This window comes from Parasteatoda tepidariorum, chromosome 4 (assembly GCF_982258835.1).
Source record: "Parasteatoda tepidariorum strain Cologne lab strain chromosome 4, Ptep-v5.0, whole genome shotgun sequence".
In the NCBI taxonomy this organism is placed as follows: domain Eukaryota; kingdom Metazoa; phylum Arthropoda; class Arachnida; order Araneae; family Theridiidae; genus Parasteatoda; species Parasteatoda tepidariorum.
The window spans coordinates 49,811,563-49,833,121 of NC_141758.1; the positions used below are offsets into that span (position 1 = coordinate 49,811,563).

Sequence of the window (21,559 nt, forward strand, 5' to 3'; positions counted from 1 at the left end):
AGACGATTTCGCGAGTAAATAATTTTTTTTTTATCATTGACCCTCTGACGCAGATGCTACACCGGTGTCCTTTTTAAATATTTTTTGTCTGTCGTTCTAATTAAATCAAATATATAATTTGGTATTTTTTAATTTTTAAAGAACAGTGTAATAGTTACTTAAAAAAATCTGTTGGATTATCGGAATAATTGTACTAAAATATAAAATTCAAAAAAATGTAATTTAAAAAAAAAATGTCATTCATATTCAAAAATTTATTTTTTAAGTTTAAGAAATTTCAACTGTTTTCTTAGATTTTAGTAACTGCAAATAAGTAGAAATTTTTTAAAAAAAATTTTTGTTTGGAAATGAGCAGAGTTTGGAAGATTTTGTTATGAAACACAGGAAGAAGTTTGAAGTTATGAAACACAGAAGAAACCGCTGTTTCATGCTGTGTTTCAAAACTATAAATTATTAAAATACTAAATATATTTTTCACTTATTTTAACATATGTAAATGCAAAATAATAAAAAAAAAGTATGAAAATATGTTTAATAAAAATTCTGCTTCTAAAGTTAAAGAATAATTTTTTTTTTTATCAAAAAATTTTATTATACTAATCTTTTTAGAAAATACAAATTTTGATACATTACTAACTTTTTAAGTGAGCAAAATTTTGAAACTATAATATTTCCCAACATTTTTATTTAATCCACTATAAAAAATTAAATTGAATATGAATTAAATATTAATTTTCTATTATAAAAAAAGTAAAAAAATATTTGCAACTTGAATTTTCACATGCTCGTCATGAAATACTTTTCAGCTTCTTACCTGCTTGCAGACTATCATTTGCATTTTTGTTTTACGGTACATGTATAGAGTTTGCTTTATGCGAGCGTCCTTGAATTCTGTCCACCTGTTTGGTGATAACGCAAATGCGACGTCTTGTGACAAGCCCTTGTAACAGTTGGGCAATAATCTTTTCTACTCGTCATTCTTTTGTTGATTGCAGTCAAGAGAAATAGGAAACGGAATTATCAGCCATTAGAAAATCGATTCTTTAACTGTTATGTAATATGTATACTTCCTCTATACACATCAGAATGAGTCATATTTTAATCATATCGAAATATCCAAATTAATTCAGAAGAAAATTTTTGAAAACTAAAAGGTAAATTCAAGTATAATTTTTTTTTTTTTTTTTTTTTTTTTTTTTTTTTTTGTTAAGTTGGAGAAATAATGAATTACATTTAGTCTGTGTTCGTGCTCATATCTATTAAATAATTACTAGAGCTAAACGCAACATTTATCAGCCCGATGTAAACAAAAGTAAATTTCTGTGATGAACAAAATGGATGGATTTTTTTTAAAATCTTAAATTATTCATATTTTCAGATACATAATTAGTGAAATTTCAATACAATATTAACTTTAAAGAAAACAATTAATTTTAAAAATAAATGTATTTTTATTCTTTGAGTAACTTGCCAGTTGAATTTGTTAAAGTTTTAAAGATAGGCTATTTTAAAAACAATGATTTTAAATATTTTAAAGTTAATAACTGTAATTCTTTAGTTGTAGTAGTTTTATCACAATTTAATGATTCTTGATTTTTGCCCATCTCATTATTTTTACATATTTTTTTCCTTACATTAAATTTGTTGTATGTTTTACTTCGTTCTCAATCTCTTTTTTGTAAATTTCCATTGGAACGATTTCTTTTTATAAAAATTTTTTAAAAACATTCCACTTTTTTTATAATTTTTATTTTATTACTTTTTTTTTAAAATTCTAGATCAGTTTCTTCTCTGATCAATTTCTAAACGTGTTATACTTAATTTAAATAATGGCTCCATCAATTTTAAATTTTAATCATAATTAACTTCATCAATTAGCAGTTGATTAGTGGAATGCATTGAGCTTAAAAGCACAGGTGCAAGTAACGGTTATACTGCGCTAAACACTTAACGTGATAAACTTACTCCATTAAATCAAACAAAATGCGTGGCGACGTTTCGAGTATCCGCAAAAGAAATAGTAAGTAATTGCCAGAAGCAAGAAGGGGAGTTATAAGGGAATCGTAAATCTCGTATCACCCCTTGTAATCACCGTATCACTTTCATGTGAAATCACAAAATTTTGTGAATTTTAGCCAGTAATATTAGTAATTAACACTCGTTTATTTTTTATATATTCTTCAATATTTCTAACCAAATAGTAGAAATTGGACTATCTTCTAAATTTTGAGTACTATCCCCATCGTTTCGTTCACTGTAATTTTTGAAGTAAAAATAAGTTTATCACCAAAAATTTAGATAGATTTGAACAAATTTTGTATCGTGTCTTTGGCTTTGACTGAAAGGTTTTAAAATGGGGGACATATTTAAAGGGTAATTGATGTCTACATAAATTCAATTCTTGTGAATAATTTTTTGAAGAAAAAAAAATTACATTTGTTATTAAAATTTAAAGCTTTGAATTTTGTGGGCTTAATGCATCCCAAATTTTACTTTATTTTCTTTTCAAAACATTTTAAAGATTCATTTTAACAAATTAATTAAAATTAATACAAACGTGTAGTTTGAGCAGCGATTGCTCGGGGGATAGAACGTTCGCCTTTCAATGCGGCGAACCGGGTTCGAATCCCAGTCGATACAAATTCCGCATCCGCCCTGCACCGACCACAGTGCTGACGTGAAATATCCTCAGTGGTAGACGGATCATGGATTAGAGTCCACTTACCGCCAGGCTAACCGTGGGAGGTTCCCGTGGTCTTCCTCTCCATGTAACGCAAATAGAGGTTAGGTCCATCAAAAAATCCACCACGAAGGAAAATTTCTCCCAATACTCGATCCAGGAGTTCCCTTGTCTTCTGGATTGGGTTCAAAATTACAAGGCTACGGAGTTCAACATCAGTAGTCGTAAAACCCATTAAATTAGGTCGGCTGTTATATGTTATAAAATAAAATAAAAACGAGAGTAGTTTCAAATTTTATATGTTTAAGCTCTAGCGTTCTGTTTCCGCGTTGTCACATGCACATTACAATTCTTTATGTAACAATTATATTTGTAAATAATTTAAAAGTCTTACAGTTACATTTAATTTTAAGCAGTTAATTTGTAACAAAAAATTAATTTTCTTATTAAACTCATCATTTAAAAAGTATTTCAAATGGAGTTTCTAAGTTAAAGTTATTATTGAAAATTAACTTTAAAGTCGTGTCTATTTTTTGTTTAGTGTATATGTCTTATTGTTTTAAATTTTTTTCAGAATTGTGAAAGATGTCCCAATATCCTCCTCCACCCCCATCTTACGGTGCATATGATCAACCTCCTCAACCCGGTTTTGGTTATCCTGCTCAGCCTGGTTACCCCGCACAACCTGGATATCCTGCGCAGCCTGGTTATCCCCCACAACCTGGCTATCCTCCACAGCCTGGTTATCCTGGACAACCAACAGTATGCCAACCTCCGGGAGGATATTATCCTGGGCAACCAGGCACTCAGACTATGTGAGTAATGTTTCGTTTACCTCCGACTATGTGAGTTCGTTCACCAGGAGTTGGCACTTGGTTCCATCTTCATGACGTGATAATCCGACGATACTATTTCGCTATTTTTGGGAGAAGGATGTGAACAATTCTGAACAAGGTTACTATTTGGCGATCGTACGACAAAAATATTTTTTAGCATTTAATATTTCATAAATTTGATATTTCTCTCTTTTGAGTGAATAGTTCGCCCTTTTTGAGACATTTTGCTGGGAAAACAGCAGTTTTTAAATTAAAAATATATTTAATTAGCTAGAGTAATGAAAGGTATAATAGCAGATGATAAAGCGAAGTAAGTGACTGAAAAAGAATTCGCTGTTTGCTTTTGACGCGCAATAAGGGTTGTCTCATTTTCAAGCGTGGAGATGTTTCTCCTCTTACTTCCGAGCTGAAATGAACTCTGCGTCCGAGGAAGTGGAACCAAGTGCCAACTCCTGGTGAACGAACTATGCCTTAAAATTTCTTTGTTTGTTTTTGTTATTGAAGTAATCATGAAACTAAAAAGCACTGGGTGTTTCATAATGGCCAGTATTTATATATATTTTAGAATTCTGGAATAAATTAATGAAAAAGAACGCGGTGATTTAAGGGTCACAAATTAATATTTAAGTGACAACTAATGAAAAGTTACGAAACTCGGATCATTATTAAAGTTGAAAGAGTAAAGGAGTGTTTAAAAAAATGAACAATTAAAATAATTAAAAGGATTCAATTAGTTAGTAATAAGGATTTAAAAAGAAATTGTTAGAATCAAAAGAGCAAATGGTTAAAATAATTTAAATAAATTTATTTGAGATGTAGTTAAAGTGTCCTCATCAGCAGCAAAAAGGGGATTATATACCCTCTGTGTTAAACCACGGAAATTTATTTAAACGGTATTTCCTTATTTAATAATTAACTAATTAATGTTCTTGGATATTTTTCATTTCATTATATTAATTGAAACTTGTTCGAATTAACTTGCTAGCCACATTTTGAGTATTAAGGTCCTAGGCGTTTTAAAACTCTCTTCAAGTTATCATAGTTTCGAAAATGTTCTTAAAATGCTTACGAGCTTTAATTTTAAAATTCGATAAACTAGTTCAATAAAACACATCTTGAATATAATAAAGCAAAAAATATTTTAAAATACTCAATAGTCACAACACAAATATTGCTTTCATACTATTGTCCATCAGGGATTGCAAGCCCGTAAAAGATAGGTTTCTTTCAACCCAAGTAAAAGAAATAGGAAAAACTCTTACAAAAAAAAAAAAAAAAAAAGAACGAAAATCGCATTCTGGTTTTTGCAATCAAATCCTGTTAAGTATGAATATTCAAAGCAACTCTGAGAAAATGTGGAGTATAAGAAATAAACCTTTCCTTAATAGATATTTTTAATAAAGATTTTATTTTTACTTACTCATAAAATCACTGGCTAGTTTTTGCAGGTTATGAAAAAAAAAAAGAAAAGAAAAAATCACGAATGTTAAAATGTAAATTTTTAGTCACTCATTTGGTTCCTTTAATTTCATCCTTTTTTCAATATCTTCTCGTGACTTGAAAAAATAGATAACTATAATAGATAAAAAATATATAGGTTAATATGGGGAAAAAAGAATTTCTTTTCTGAAGAAGACCATAAAAGGAATTTTCTACAGAGAGCGTTTCAAGCTGACTTTCAAGTTTTTTTTCATTCCATTTTTATTCTCTCTGATTTCTTACATGCCGTCTTTCCGATTCGTTGAACCCCAAATGTGCGAATGTTTCATTTTCGCTAGCAGTCTAAAAACATCTACTAATACTTAGATAATTATTATTAGCATTTACTTTTTTATGGCGCTATGTTTTGTTTAAAGCTCCATGAAAGATGTTCGCTAGTTTGTGTCAATATTTACGTGCTATTGAAATATATTAATAAAATGTGTAAGTTATCTCGGTGAACTTAAATAATAAAAACGCGTATTTTAATTTTATTTAAATCATCAATATCTGTTTTGCGTTATTCATATTTAAGTTTACGTGGTGGGATTTATTTTTATGGCCTTGTGGTTTTAATTTCGAATAAAAGAACTAACGTGCTATTGAAATATATTAATAAAATGTATCTCACCTTTTTTCTGAGCATTGTAAGTTATCTCGGTGAACTTAAATTATAAAAACGCTTATATTAATTTTATTTAAATCATCAATATCTGTTTTGCGTAATTCATATTTAAGTTTATGTGGTGGGATTTATTTTTATGACCTTGTGGTTTTAATTTCGAATTAAGGAACTAACGTGCTATTGAAATATATTAATAAAATGTATCTCACCTTTTTTCTGAGCATTGTAAGTTATCTCGGCGAACTTAAATAATAAAAACGCGTATATTAATTTTATTTAAATCATCAATATCTGTTTTGCGTAATTCATATTTAAGTTTATGTGATGGGATTTATTTTTATGGCCTTCTGGTTTTAATTTCGAATAAAAGAACTAACGTGCTATTGAAATATATTAATAAAATGTATCTCACCTTTTTTCTGAGCATTGTAAGTTATCTCGGCGAACTTAAATAATAAAAACGCGTATATTAATTTTATTTAAATCATCAATATCTGTTTTTCGTAATTCATATTTTAGTTTATGTGGTGGGATTTATTTTTTTTGGCCTTGTGGTTTTAATTTTGAATAAGAGAACGAGGCAAATGTCGCATGACATTAAATCTACCAAATCGCTAAAAATGTAATAAAAAGAAGTTAAACATTTAAAAAAAAAGAAGAAAAAAGGAGGCATTCCTTTGTATGCCATATGAATTAAAACTTCCTGAAATAACTCTTAATAAAGCCTATTCATTAAAAGTGAAGGGATAACTTTTTATTTGTCGCATTTTTTTCTAAACTCGCTTTTGTAAAGACTTTCCATGTTTTGATACATTGTGTCTAAACATGCCTTCGGGTATATTTTTAAGGAAAGGATAATTTGAGTAGTCTGAGAGAATAATACGAAAATCTTCATGAAACAAATGCGTTTTCAGATAAAAATTCAACTTGTCAACTGTTAAACTAAACAATTCCAAATACAGATGATGGTGACAGAATACAGAAAAATGTAACGAATGTTCAGCTGAACTTTTTTTTTATCTTTATAGTTGCAAAGCTTATCAAATTTTTAACGTCTATGACATCGTTTTAGTTTTGTAATTGTTAAAAAAAATGTCTTTTACTGGCAATAATTAATGTTTTCTACTTTTTATCAGTATTACATGACAGTTTTCACCAAGGTTATAAGGTTTTTATCACCTTTCTGTTACTGTTAAAATAGCGAAACTAATTATTTTTATTATCTGTTCTCGTTTACATCAGTACCTTTTTTTTCTTCATGATTTCTTTATCGAAAAAAAAAAAATGGAAGTTTATGAAGTTGTATGTAATATCTATACACATATTATCAGTATCTCCTACCTAAGTCACGTGATGTTTTCAATCCCTTTTTTTTCTTTTCTTCTTTCTTTCCATCTATCTACATTGTGTACATCGCTCAGCCTCAGTAACAAGCATTTTATTTAAAGGCTTATTATTTCTAAACCCTTTTTTCCTGGAAAGTTTATCTTAACATAAAAGTCATGTTGAGCCTTGGTTACTTTTACGCGCTATTTTTCCTACTCAATTTTTCGACCATTGTCTAATTTTTTAAAAAAAAATTATTTTTATTTTGAATACATATTATATCATAAAATCTTCAATTTCTTACTCTTTATAAACCAAGACATCGCTTTTTTTAAGTCTAAGTGTTATGTGTTTCTTCGCAAAGATATGTGAGGAAATTTTTAAAATTTTACTTTTTTAACTATATTGATCAAAACTCTATAGTATATGCACTTTCTTTTAATATAATAGTTCAAAACATAGTAGATAGCCTTCTACATAAAATCCTCAACGCATTTTTTGTTTCGGGCTATAGAAATTTTTTTACAGTATTCAACCTATCTTCCAAAAAAATGCCTTATTTTCACCTAAAAATGATCATTTAAAGAAAAAAAATTATTTTACTAATTTTAGAAGTTTTTACGCATAATAAAAAAAATTCGACTAGTGTTTCAAAATTTCGTATTAATATTTACAAAGAAAGTTGTCGGATACCTTAAAAAAATGTTAATGTTTATTTAGATCTGAGAGACAAAACGATAAACATAGCTGAAAATTTGACGTAACAAAGTGATTATTGGTAAATACACATCATTACTAATATCGTTTTCTAATCTTCAATTTAGCAAAGTTTTCAATAGTTTATTATGTTTGCCTCAAATTTATGTAATGAATTTACATTATTACATTGGTGTGCCGTTTATTTCATACTTTTATTGATAATAAATTGTTTTCCAAAAAGAGGGTGCTATACGAATGAACGGATATAAACTCGTATGTTTCGTGATAAGGATATTGTTATCTTTTTTTTTCAATGTTTCGATTATCGATATTTTCCTATCTATTCAATTCTTACTGAATTTCAGTGCAATTTTGAAAGTTGAGTTATATTTTACAAATTTGTTTCGTTAAACAGAATTGTTGTTTCAAAACCGTGGAAGTAAAATTGATTACCTCTAATTACGAAATAGATTTTTTTTTAAAAATCTTATCTTTTATTTTTTATTCATTTTTATAGCTTTATTAAATCATCAAAATCGTGAGAAAAATTTTATTTTTCAGTCTTATTTGTAAACGCATTTTAAAATGAGCATTTACGCTTTGAACATTGATAAATCGTTTAATTTTTTCTTTTCTATATGAACTATTTATTGCTTTGTTAAACTTATTGAGCGGAGAACTATTCTCAGTTACCACGAATTAATTTATTTTTGAAAGCCAGTTATACTGAAGTTTCAATCAAATTAAACTGAAAACTATTTAACTATAGTTTGTCTAAAAATAAGAACTCCCCCAGGCGTTCGTCTGGACCTGTGGCGGTGACTATGTTAACGAGGTATGACTATTTCAAGTAGGAGTGCGGGGTCACTGTTTTGGAGTGGCTTCAGCTTGAAACGGCGAGAGAAATGGAATCTCTTTCTTCAGTCTATTGTGTTAGTCCTAGAATAAGCTACCCTCCCTAAAATACGCCATTGTTTCCATAGCACCAGACGTCCTCAGACTTAGTGGAGGGAGGAGTTCTTAGCTTAGACAAATTGTAAAAAAAATGGGAAGAGTACAGAGTCTTATAAGTAGTTTTCAGATATAATTTATAATAACAAAACAAATCTTTCTATAAAAAAAAAATTCTTTGGCTATTAATTTTTCCGATAAAAAACTCTAATTTTACTGGTTTGTAAATGGTTTTAAGCATATGTGAAACTGACCCTTCTTTTACTGAAATACTTCGCATCTTTTATCAAAATTTTATTTTTGAAATTTTGTCGTCCGTGTGTCTCACTTAAATTGATAAATATAGCCATTTTTATGTTCTTTGTTACTCTTCATTTCATTCGTGTTTTATGCTACGATGGATATTAAGAATACTTCAGTAAGTGGTTACAATTTGTTTAACTTTTATTATGCATTAATTTTGTTTTCACGCTTAAAATTGAACCAAAATTAAGAGATGTCATATAATGTTAAAGTATAAAATGAACTTTGAATTCATATTTTCAATGCAAAATATGCTAAAATTAGATTTAAAAATTGCAATTAAACGCTTAATAGAACTGTATTAATTTGTAGGCTTTAAAAAGTTCGTACTTGAAATTTTTACTAACTAATGCCGTTTTATTTTTTAACTGATTCAAGTCTTGTCATTATTTTTAACTAATGTTGTGGCATTATTTTTTACTCTTATCATATTATACTTTTTAATAAACTAATCTCACAGCATTATTTTTTTAACTACATTTAATGTAGGCTTAAAAATATTCCAAATAATTTTTCACATTAATATTTTTATTGCTCTTAGTAATATTGCATGTTTGGTGGTTTGCAGAATAAAAACTAATCTATTTACTTATTTCTAAACTATCCTCTCTCCTTTCTTATTACCCCTTCCTCTCTGCTTCCTAATATTTTTCAGAATTGTGCATGAGAAGAAAGATGATGATTGCGCCAAAGACTGCTGCATCTGTGCTCTTTGTGCAGCATTGTGCTTTTGCTGTTGTACCGATTAAATGTAATCGGTATCGTAGAACAAATATGAAGAGAAATTTGCTACAAGAATGCATTGCTTTGTACTACCATTAACTTTTTGTACCTAAAAACTTAACTGAAGGGATTATTTGAACTATTGCATGCCAGAGGTGGTGGATTTTTATTACCATTCTATTAGTTTTATCCTATTAAATTTTCTCATATCTAAATGATTAATATTCTTATTTCTTTTGCCACCTATTAAAAATCTTATCAATTTTTTTGTTGTTAATTATATGTTTTATGACTTGTATAATTCAAAATAACTTATTGTGCTAATTTTTTAGTGTTCTAAATGTGTAGCAATTAATGTGGAAATCTAGTCCTTTTTTTCATTCTTTAGTGTTTTATAAGTATATTAAAAAACGCCGACATTCTCGTAAAGATGTTTCGTTATTGTGTATAATATATTGTAATTTTTGTGAAGTTTTTTTAAAAAAAAAAAAACGTTTTATGGAAGTTTAATTAATTTTTGCATTGTTCTAGAGATATGCATGTAATTTTAGAGCATTATTTGTGGCAACTATGGCGCTGCGTAATTCTTTAGAACAAAATATTGTTAGCTGCTTTATTTTTGGTTGAATACTTAATTAGCCTAAAGATTTTTTAATTAAAATTTTAAAAAGAAATATTTTTTTTTTTAAATTTGAATGTGGAAAATATTATGGTCGTATAACTAAAATTTTGTACACTTATAATTAAAATTTAGGCTATCTGAAATATTGTATTTTGAAAGGCAATATTTTTTCTAATAAAAAGCTAGTGAACGATACTTCAGGCACATTGTTATTTTTATTACTGAAATATGATTTGCTTGCATATTTAAAAAAAAAAAAATTTTTATATTTAGTGTAGATAGAAAATTCTGTAAATATTATTGTTCACATTTTTGATTGTGTCCTAATTTTTATAAATAAATAAAAACATATATTTTTATTTGACTGTGTTTATTTCATATATAAAAATAATTTATTGCAAATATCATTTAAATTAAAAATCATTTGTGTAAGTTTATTTAACTATTATTCACTATTTACTACTTCATTATGCACTATTTACTACTTTATTATTCACTTTTTACTACTTGTTTGCTACTTTCAATAAGTTTTAATTATTTGTCTAGTATGAAATGAAATTATTACAAAAGAAAACTTTTGGACAGAACAACCTTCGATTTTAATAATAGAATTAACTGGCATGATACTGTTAGTAATTCTACTAATTTTAGTTTTGCAATTTGAAAATTGTCCAAGTTACGGACATTTGAAAAACTAAAATTTTCATAAAAAAACGACAAACTAGCATACATATAAATGGTTGTAACTTTTTGTTCTAATAGTAGCAGGAGAAAATTCTGAACATAATTGCAAAGTTAAGAACTATTGACCTTTCAATTGATATATGACCTTCAGAGGCTACGTCAAACTTTTAAAGTGACCTGATTTGACATGTGACCTGAAATATCTCTAAGCATGCAATCTGAAAAAATGACGAATTTTTTTTTTATTGCTACATTCTTCTACACTGGTACAAATTAGTAGATTGGTGTCTCAACAGGAAGGGTATAAAGAATTAACAAAAGTGGTATGCAGTACAACTGTATCTTTTTACATCTGAGACATTTCACATGATTACATGTAAAAATAGTATGTAAAAAACTTACACTTCTTAAACCAATATGAATTTTTTTACTAAATACTAATATCATTCATATCAAAAATAATGTTTATGCAATACTTTTGGTTTCTAAATACACAAAGTAACAAATTTATTTTTAGAAAGTATATTTTACTTTTAATATTGAAAAAATGGTTTACCTTCGGATATACCTAAAGTACGTGAACTAGTTTTATGACATGAAGAGCACTCATTTCATAGAAAATATTTTATAAAAATGAAAAAAGAAATGACTATTAAGTTATGATAAAAAGTGTATAAACAGGAGTTGAAATTAATAAAGCATATAAACATTATAAAATTTTATTAAATAGTTACGGAATGCCGCTATAATATCTTTGTGTTTATTATTTTCAATTCAGTCTGCTATATGAAATAATTCCGACCTGTTTTTGTTTGATGGGGAGGAAATGGGGGGAGAAAAGAACAAGGAAAAAAAACAATGCAATTGCTGGTCTGAAAACAGAACAGATACAGAAGAAAAACAGATACAGAAGAATAATTTTCATCAAAATCACATGTCCTTATACTTTTATTATTACCAAGGCCTTCTTTCTGATTTGACAGAAAGCATGACTGCTGATTTGCAGTGATAGAATGTGGTAAAAGAATTCTCATTTTTTGCTTCAAACGTTATATGGAAATCTTCTACATTGTTATTAACTGTCATAAGTGTTGTGCGGTCAAACATATAGCCCGTAATTTATAAATCTCGTCTATTCCATCTGAGAGGAATAAGTCATTGATTCGTTTTAATATGCTCCAGGACAATAATCTCAACTGAAAAAAAATGCATTCTCGAAGAGGTGGATTACAAAATATTTTTAATGGGTTGTCTTTGTATGTTCTACATCGTAATTCTTCACTAAGTTAAATGCTGTAATCTGCAGCTAGCTTGTATTAGCTTCCCGTTTTCATAAACTAAACAGACTCAATGTGTTCCTCTCGCACAAGCCGGCAAGCAATTTTTCTAACGCAAATCACAGAACTTGGAAATTCCTATTCAGACATGGGGATTTTCTTGTTTAAACCCTTAGAATATCTCCCGCAGATTTCCCGAAACCAGACGTTTTTTTTTCCAATCCTGATTAAATTTTCGGGATAAAATCTTTTTTTCCTCTCAAATAATGGCTCACTTCATCACTGTTGTATGCAATAATGTTTTCAATTTTGCTGCCAATAAGAGTTTTTCCAGGTCTAGGATTTGTACTTTCAAGCAGTTTAGAAAGACTTCATATTAAATATTGCATTACATTTTTCTTGAATTTTACGATTGCTCCAGGTTTTAGGTAATCTTTTTAGTATTAGGCTGCTTGAATCTGTTTTTTGAAACTTTTCTTTCAGTTGTGAAATCATAATAGATTCATTAGACATTGTTAACAGTTCTTGCTTTTTAGATCACTAATTTTCTTTTAAAATGTAGCCAATTTTAAATTTTTTTCACTTTATTGCCTAAAAACTAATGATTTATTTTTACAGTAGATTCTCCTAAAAAACGTAATGAATTGTTCAAACTTCCTAAGTTAGCGTCTTTATCACTACTTATTTCCCTCTGAACATTCACTTCCACTATTTGTTTTTCCACTATTTATTTATGACTGAGAGACCTGGCAATAATAATCGTCAAGCAGAACATTTTTTTAAAATTTTTTTTACAAAGATAAATTTTGACATTGTTTAATCATTCCAAGGTAGTACTTCACTCAAATTCTTTTTGTCTTAAGTGTGGTAATTTTTACCCATATGATAAACACAAAAAATTTAACTTTCAAAATCCATTTTGAGAGATGAAACCTGGCAGAAATTGATTAAATTTTCTTAAGCAGTAAAATGAACCTTATGTTCGCAAACTCGTAAACAAAATGATAGAAATCTAAAATCTTTCTTATTGGTTACAAAATAATAAATGAATAAAAAATAAACCAGCAAAAACACAGAAAAAGAAACTGCCGGAACTAAAGTGTCAGGATACGCTTTCATTTTAAATTCTAACATCTGCTTCAGCTCTCACAGCTGTTGATAATTTTATTTAATTAAAATTCACTTTTTTAGGTATATTTTTTTTCCTGCAAAGTATCAGTTTAATTCATTTAGTGCATTTCTTTTGTTTTTATTCAAAATTGATTCGATTACTTGCTTTTATTTAATGGATTAAATATTGTTGCTTTGAAACATTTATAAATTTGTTATCAAGCTAGTAACAATTAATTACTCCCAGTAACTTAGGACTATAATGCTATTTAATTTTCCATTAAACTAAAAGAAAACGAAAAATTCAGTATTTTTTTATGTTTTTGATTTTAATTCCCAAAATTTTGATAAAACAATGATTTGAAAAATAAGTAAATTAATAACACATAAAAATAAAAAGTTTTAAAAAGCGGGATGATTTTTTTTATTTAAAGGATTTATTATAAGCATGTTGATTAAATATTGTGATATGGTAAAATCTGTCTTTAGCATAATTGTGTCAAATCCGTTGATTTGCTACAAAACATGTGTATTGGTCTATGTTCAAATTCAATATAATCACTAACTCAACAATCAGCATCAAGGCAGATTTAGTGGCTCAGTGATTTTTTATCAGTAGTTCAGAAAATCAGTCATCAGTCATAACAAAAACAATTATTTAATAACGAAAAAGAATGAATACAACATCTTAACACTTCAGTGTCTGCCAGCTCTCTTCAGTTGTCGCGCTTACAACGCCCTCTCAATGATAGGTTTTTACCATATATTATATTGATAAATATTAAAATCAAATTTCTTCTGCCAGGAAAATAAATATTTGTTACATGCATTGAACAGCATAATACTTTTAATTATTGAGTATTTCACTTTTGTTAATTCTTTATACCCTTCCGGTTGAGACTCCAGGCCACAAATTTGAACATGTGCTGAAGAATGTTACAGTAAAAAAACATTTTCTTTTTAGTAATTTTTTGAGACCACATGTTTAGAAATATTTCAGGTCACAATCAACGTTTGACTTAGTCTCTGTATCGATTTTAGAGATTCATTTGTACTGTAGCAACTCATTTAGCGATTGAAAGGTCTAGTTCTTAACTTTGCAATGGTGTTTGAAATTTTCTTCTGCTACAGTTAGAAAAATAGTTCGAAGAATAGTTAAACGGAATTCAATCGGCGAAATTATCAGGTTATTTTGCCATCCCATCCCATTCTTTATCTATAGGGTTTTCCTTAATCAACGGCCTTAGATATATTAATATATATTTTACTTAGATATATATACACCGAAGAGCCATTACATTATGACAACCCTGTTAATAACATGTAGGACCACCTTTAGCCCTCAAAACTGATAGCACCCGCCGTGGCATTGATTCCACAAGGTGCTGATAGGTAGTCTGAAGTATCTGGTACCAAGCTCTCACCAACTGGTTATGCAGTTCCCTCACATTGCGAAGGGGTAGCGTGGCAGCACGAATTTGGTTTTCGAAGTAGGACCACAAATGCTCTATTGGATTAAGGTCAGGTGAATTTGGGGGTCACTGGAATGTCCCTCGACGATTCGACCCTTATGACATGGGGCATTATCCTGTTGGTAAACATCATCCCCCGCAGGAAAAACTATACCCATGAATGGGTGAACTTGGTCTGGAAATATGTTCAAGTAGCTTACAGACGTCAGGGATTGTTCTATGAGGATTATGGGTCCTAATGTGCCCCATGAAAACATTGTTCCTGGGTGAGAAACGATGAAAACCTGGGCGAGCCCATTGTTATAGATGGAGAAACACCTTCAAGTTACACCCTCCAATCAGACTTATTATATTTTCTTACTCTATAGTGATTCATCATTCTTTTAGTTTTATTATTAAACTGAATGAGGTAATTCAGTGAACCATTTAAATATCATCGGTGGTCCACACGTTGAAGGTCTCTACCAGAGTGTTCCCTACGCTGCTTAAAGGACACTATACCACAGAAGAAACCCTTCATTGAAATTGTTTTTTACATAAGTAATATAAAGTATAGAAAAAGTGAGTGAAAAAAAATGCAAATAGGTTATTGAAGCATTACTTAGGATTAAGCAGTACGGAGGTTATTCAGCAATAATTGCATTTTGATATTTTTAAGTACAGTATTTGAAACTTCCTTCTTTAGTTTTATCTGTACTTTATTTTTCTACACTTAAAATTTTAAACTACTTTAATACATGAAAAAGAATTTGACATGAATAATTTCTCCCTCGGTATGGGTTTCTGAGCCAATATTCCTTCTCAGACACTATTAAAAAAATTAAACTCTTAAAATTCATAAGAAATTATAAGATTTATAAGTTAAAATATTTTTGAAGACTGAATAGCAAAATAGCACTTATTTCTAGATGTTTTCTTTGCTTTTACTTATCTTAAGAAAAGTAATTTATCAAAAATCTGACTTCCTTATTTGACACACGCTCACATTTATTAAGAAGGAAATAATCTGTGGTTTTAAAGGGAAATTTTATCAAAGAATATCAAATCTTTTTCGTTGATAAGCGACCGAGAAGTCTTTTATAAACTTTTTGTTTTTCGCTCGTAGTTGCTAAGTAAGTGATTTGTTTTCAGTAAACGCCTACGTAAACACGGTTCCTACCAGCATCATAGAGATATTGCTTTTTAGAAAAGTCCGTTGCCTAGCAACCTCTAAATCTAATAAATAAATAAAAACGATATTTATTCGCAGGGAGTTCCATTTAATAAAATACCTTTATTTTTCGAAATTGCAAAACTACGAAATTCCTTGTGTTCAGTGAAATATGACTTTGTATCGTACATTATTAGAACAAAATATCAAATTAGCTCTAATGAAAAGTCTAGTACATTTCAGAATCCTAGGTCCTACGGTGGATTAAGTGTAAGACACTGTTCTAATACGATCAGTGAAGTCAAGCATCGCTGACAAAGGGTCAGTGAGCAGGTGGGAGACCATTTTGATCAGCCGTACGAAGGGACCAAGGGTGCACGGTGTCGATCTCGTTAAACTGTTCGACCGAAAAGTGCTCGCCTCTGCACACAGGTCGTTGGGCTTAAAAAGCGGGGGAGCCAGACAATCAAAATTGTGATGGAATGTCTTCGGATCATTCTTTGAGATGTTTTTCAGACTGTCGCATATAGTCCATTGCGCAGCTTTAGTACGATGTAAATAACGTACAACAACAGAATGCTAGAGAATCGAAGGAATATTCACGACAGCAACCTGGAGATTTCGGGATAGTCTAAATAAGTTTTCAGTTTTCTTCTCTCGTGTCGTCTTCTGACAAATTATCCATTATGAGGCCTTCAAATATTTTATTTTATAACCGTCGGTAAACAGGCGACCCAATTTTGGGTTGGTTTACGACTAATAATGTTTAACTCCGTAGCCTTGTAATTTTGAACCCAATCCAGAAGCCAAGAGAATTTCTGGATCAAGACTTGGGAGAAATTTTGCCTTCGTGGAAGACTTTTTGATGGAACTGACCCGGATTTGCGTTACACGGAGAGAAAAAGCAGGAAAACTCGAATGGTTAGCCCGACGGCAAGGGGACTCTAACCCAAACTCCGTCTACCACTGAGGATATTTTACGTCAGCGCGAGTGCTAGCCGAGTGCGGAATTCGTATCGACCAGCCATCGCTGGGATTCGAACCCGGTTCACATCCGGATCCGATAACAAAAGCTTTTCTATCACGTGAAATGCTCTCAACTGACAGTAATTCGGACATCTTCTTTTACTGGAGGGGAATCGAGTGGCGGCAACAATATAAATCTTCTAAATTCAATCAAAGGGGCCATTCACACTGCATCCTAGACGCGCGTTCGAATGTTTAAAAACGTCATAAGCTCCTCGCGCAGTTGCCAATCGAATGCACTACAGTCACATACGATAGTACGCATGGACATACGGCCTTAATCAGACATCACTTTCTTTGTCATTCAGCTGTGCCAACAAACTTATTTTCGGTAGTAATTCTTCGTAAGCGTCCTTCTTCATAAAACTTTTATCTTTTTTAAGTTTTTATCTGGTTTCAAGAAAGTAATACTATACTCTGTTGCAACTTAAGAAAAAAAAAACATTATTCCTATGGAGATAGCATATTTTCATCTAAGTGCATGTCAAATGGATACCAAGCTCCAAGCACAAATGAATAACAACATCACCAGCTCTTGAAACGACGTAGCACGACCTCCTTTTTGCTTATGAAAAAACACGAATTAAATTTCTGTCCGACGAGTTTAGCTAAGCATAATTATATAATTTGATTGCTAAATAAAACGGAACTATATGCAGTCACGGATGATTACTTAAATTCTATACCACAATTGCCTTTTCTTAACTTGCAACGGAATATAGTCCTGTATGGTGCAGTCCTATTCGTTGCTGTTCTGTTCGTATAAAATCTCCCCTGACAAGGCAAACTCCTTTTGTCAAAGGATTTACCGTAATAATGATTTATCAGAAAAATCTGATTTTTTTTACCCTCAAACTTGATCAAAAAAAAAACTTAAGAAATTCACAAATAGTGAAGTTTTTATTTAAAACCTTTATGCATTTCCGTGTCGCGTTGGTACATCTACATCAGTAGGTTAAATGGTAAGGATGATAAGACAGAGATGATGTAATTTGTCAGAGGTTACGTCTCACTAAATAGATAAATATATAATCAAAAGTCACAATATTAAATTGACAGTAAGAATTAGAAGATTAAAGATTTGCAAACATTTGAAAAATATAGTATAACAACAAGATCATTAACAATTGAGTTCTTGCTTTTGACGATGTGGGAATTCTCCCAAAAATCCAAGTCAACGGATGAAATTTATTTATGAATAATATGAGGTGAAGAAAAATTGAGCCTGTGGCTCTGTCCAACAATGTTTCACCATGGATGAGAAGTGGAGTTCTTGATGTATCTTTAATGTTCCTTGAGACGATTTAAGAGAACTCGTTTAATTTGCTCTTTGTACTAAAGTCCCCTTTCGACATACATCTTTGTAAATTTCCATGTTGTTGTGAACAATCAATAGGTTGTTTAAGATTATGTGGAATTTATTTTTTAATCCATGTTTTAATTTGTTGTGTTATTACTTTGAATCAATTACAATGGTATTCTCCTTAATGGATGGTGTTTTCAATATAAATGTAAACAATAACAATCTCGAGCTCAATACCTGCTCTAGTTCCGGTTAAAAAGTTTGCAACTGCTTACTACAGCTTATTTTGCGAGGCGATATTTTCAAACGTATAATTTTGTTTTCAATAATAGAAGTAATTTAGATAATTTCTGTGCTCAAATCTGCCGTATTTCATATGATATTGATGTTATTAAGTAATTCTGGTGAGTTTGAAGTTAAAATTTGTTTTAGTTATTTATAGATATATTGTTAAAAAGATGGTATAGTTGCTAAATGTTGAATAACTCGCTTTTTTTTTTTTGGCAATCCTGATTTGGCCTCTTTCTATTTGTTTATTACTGTTTGTTCTTGTTGTAAGCTGTGCACCATCTCTCGTTAGTGTTAGCACCTTTAGCATTGTAAACACAAGTAATAAGTAATCAAATACCACGTTTGCAAGAATCTCAAAACACAATGATCACGTTGTGAACCAAATGGCTTTAAAATACGCCAGAAACAGTAGCCCGGAAGTATAGGCGGTATGGAGCTTGCAGCGTTCTTTAGTGTAGAAAACACCATCCATGGGCTTCTCCTTAATAATTCTCCTTAATAAGGGTCTTGTTAAAATGGGGTAATTAATAATTCTCCTTAATATCCCCATTTATATAATGTTATTTATCGTCCGATAAATTAATGTTGAATTAAATTTTTTATTTACAGAGTTGTTCATGAAAAGCAGCAAGCGAAGCAAGACGACTGTTGGAAAAATTGTTGCCTTTGCACACTATGCATGGCTTTGTGTTGTTGGTGTTGCAACGATTAAAAAAAAAGCTTTTGTAAATATATTTAGTTTTTTTTTATTTTTAGGTCAAAGGTGATGTTTTAAAAAATATTTTTTTAAAAAAATTAATATTGATAAAAGTAAATGTTGGTACTGATCCCTAAATAAAGTAATTTTCTCTAATGCTAAAACTAATATGAATTTACTGTAGAATATTAAGCATTCGAACGTTTAATGCTAGTACACACATTTGAGCGTAAGCTTCTTCATTTTTTTAATTAAAATTTTCGGAATAAATATTAAATCACAGAACAAAGTTAATCAAAAAAATTAATCGGAAAAAAGCGCTATAAAAAAAAAATTTTTTCAAATGCTCACCGCCTTCATCACGTGATATCCGACGATACTATTTCGTTATTTTTGGGAGAAGGATGTGAACAATCCTGGACAAGGTTGCTATTTGGCGATGGTATGACAAAGATATTTATTTCGCAATCTTTATGTGCATTTTTTCAACACTAAATATTTCATAAATTTGATGACATTTTTCTCTTTTGAGTGAATAGTTTATCCTTTTTGAGGCATTTTGGAAGGGAAAAAAAAGCAGTTCTTAAATTTAAAATATATTTAATTAGCTAGAGTAACGAAAGGTACAATAGAATTCACTATTTGCGTTTAGCCGCATTGAAGGTTGTCTCAATTTCAAGCCCGGAGATGTTTCTCCTGTTACTCCCGCTCTGAAATTAACTAATTCTGCATCCGAGGAGGTGGAGCCAACTCCTGGTGAACGAATTATACTGACCGAGCTTAAAGCCCTAAACACAAATCTCTTCCAGACCTCATCTTTGCTCTGAACAAGGCACATTTCGATACAATACTGCAAAGTAAGGCTGTACTCCATGGTATGCCATGGCTCTGGATATAAACAAAACTAAATCTTGTGGGTGCGAAGACTAGCGAAGATTTCCTCAATCATACACAAAGCAGAACTTATTACGTTGAATTGAACCGATTGAACCTCTTTTCTGGTTTTGGAGATTTCCTCTATATGAGGAAAATGTTTACATTGAAAACGAAACCATTAAGAGGCTGCGCCCCATTCTGGCTAAGTATTAAACATTTCTTTTTAAGACTTGAGCAGAAAAATTTAACTTTAAAGTTGTTTCAAAGTATTGTTCTAAGAGATGATTAGCTGTCTTAATAAAAAAATATGTAATTATGTATTGTTTTATTTACATAATGATAGAGATTCTTATAATGAGATTCACAATATTGAAATTTCATATAATGAAATTTCGTATACAGATTCTTATAATAGAAATTTTATGTGTTTCAACAAGTTTTACTGGGAGATTTTTATAACAGTGTTCATGGAACTCATACCCTTTTCTACAAAACACAAAATTTTTTGAATAACATGTAATAAATTTACAAGTTTAACAAAATCTGCTTGATTTAATCACTATTTTGTCATGATTCTATAACTTCAAGGTATGTAGTTACTGTCAATTTAATATGCGAACTTTTATGATATATATGTACATTATAATTTTGATATGATTTTTTTTCTATGATGAGATTTAAAAGTGATTAAATTGAAAAATTCTTCAGGAAATATTGTCTCATAATTTGTTGTATTGTAGAACAATTCAAATTTTATATATTGTGTAGTTGTACCTATTTTTTATTTAATTGGTGGTGTAAATAAAAATTTTTTTAATCCACTCATTAAGTTTCATTTTTTGAAAAATTTTATATAATCTTCACTAATGTTGAAACATAACAAACAAAACAACTCTATTTACATGAATTTAACCAAAACTATTCTCTATGAATTCTGCTCCACAACACACACACTCACAAATTAAAAGAAATCAACTTTTTTGATTTCTATGTGATAAATAAGTAATTTCCTATTTTATTTTATTTTATTTTATGACCGCCGTTGAACAGTCGACCCAATTTTTGGGTTTACGACTACAAATGTTCAACGCCGTAGCCTTGTAATTTTGAACCAATCCAGAAGACAAGGAAACTTCTGTATCGGTACCCCCAGAGGTATTGATTTGTTATGGGAACATGGAGGACTTTGAGACTCGACAGATTTAACGTGCATCAGTCACCATTTACTACACGGGGAGTCTTCGACCAGCAGGGACCGTACCCACGAACTCTTGGACATGGGCCCGGCACCCCACTGACCAGGCTATCCCGGCCTAGTAGAGACAATTTAATTTTACATAGATAACTAGCAGCGTTACATTACAGCCACAAAGAATGGACATCGACAATAACAGTACAATATAAAATAGCTAGCCACGTCACAGGTATT

The 21,559-nt window shown here is 30.1% G+C and overlaps 1 protein-coding gene across 6 annotated transcripts in view; it reads left to right on the plus strand.

Moving 5' to 3' along the window:
* LOC107446794 (uncharacterized) overlaps nucleotides 1-20,955 on the plus strand; it is a 29,964-nt gene extending 9,009 nt beyond the window's left edge. For 2 of the 6 annotated variants that reach the window (XM_016061560.4, XM_016061559.5), the window contains exons 2-3: nucleotides 3,255-3,495; nucleotides 9,555-10,603. In XM_016061560.4, the coding sequence (XP_015917046.1) occupies nucleotides 3,266-3,495; nucleotides 9,555-9,648 (324 nt within the window). In that variant the 5' untranslated portion in view covers nucleotides 3,255-3,265 and the 3' untranslated portion in view covers nucleotides 9,649-10,603. Of the gene's footprint in view, nucleotides 1-886; nucleotides 1,155-3,254; nucleotides 3,496-9,554; nucleotides 10,604-19,166 lie in introns of those variants that run through there. The other 4 variants (XM_016061557.5, XM_016061556.5, XM_016061558.5 and 1 more) reach the window with 3 other exon arrangements.
* The last annotated feature ends 604 nt before the right edge of the window (nucleotides 20,956-21,559 follow it).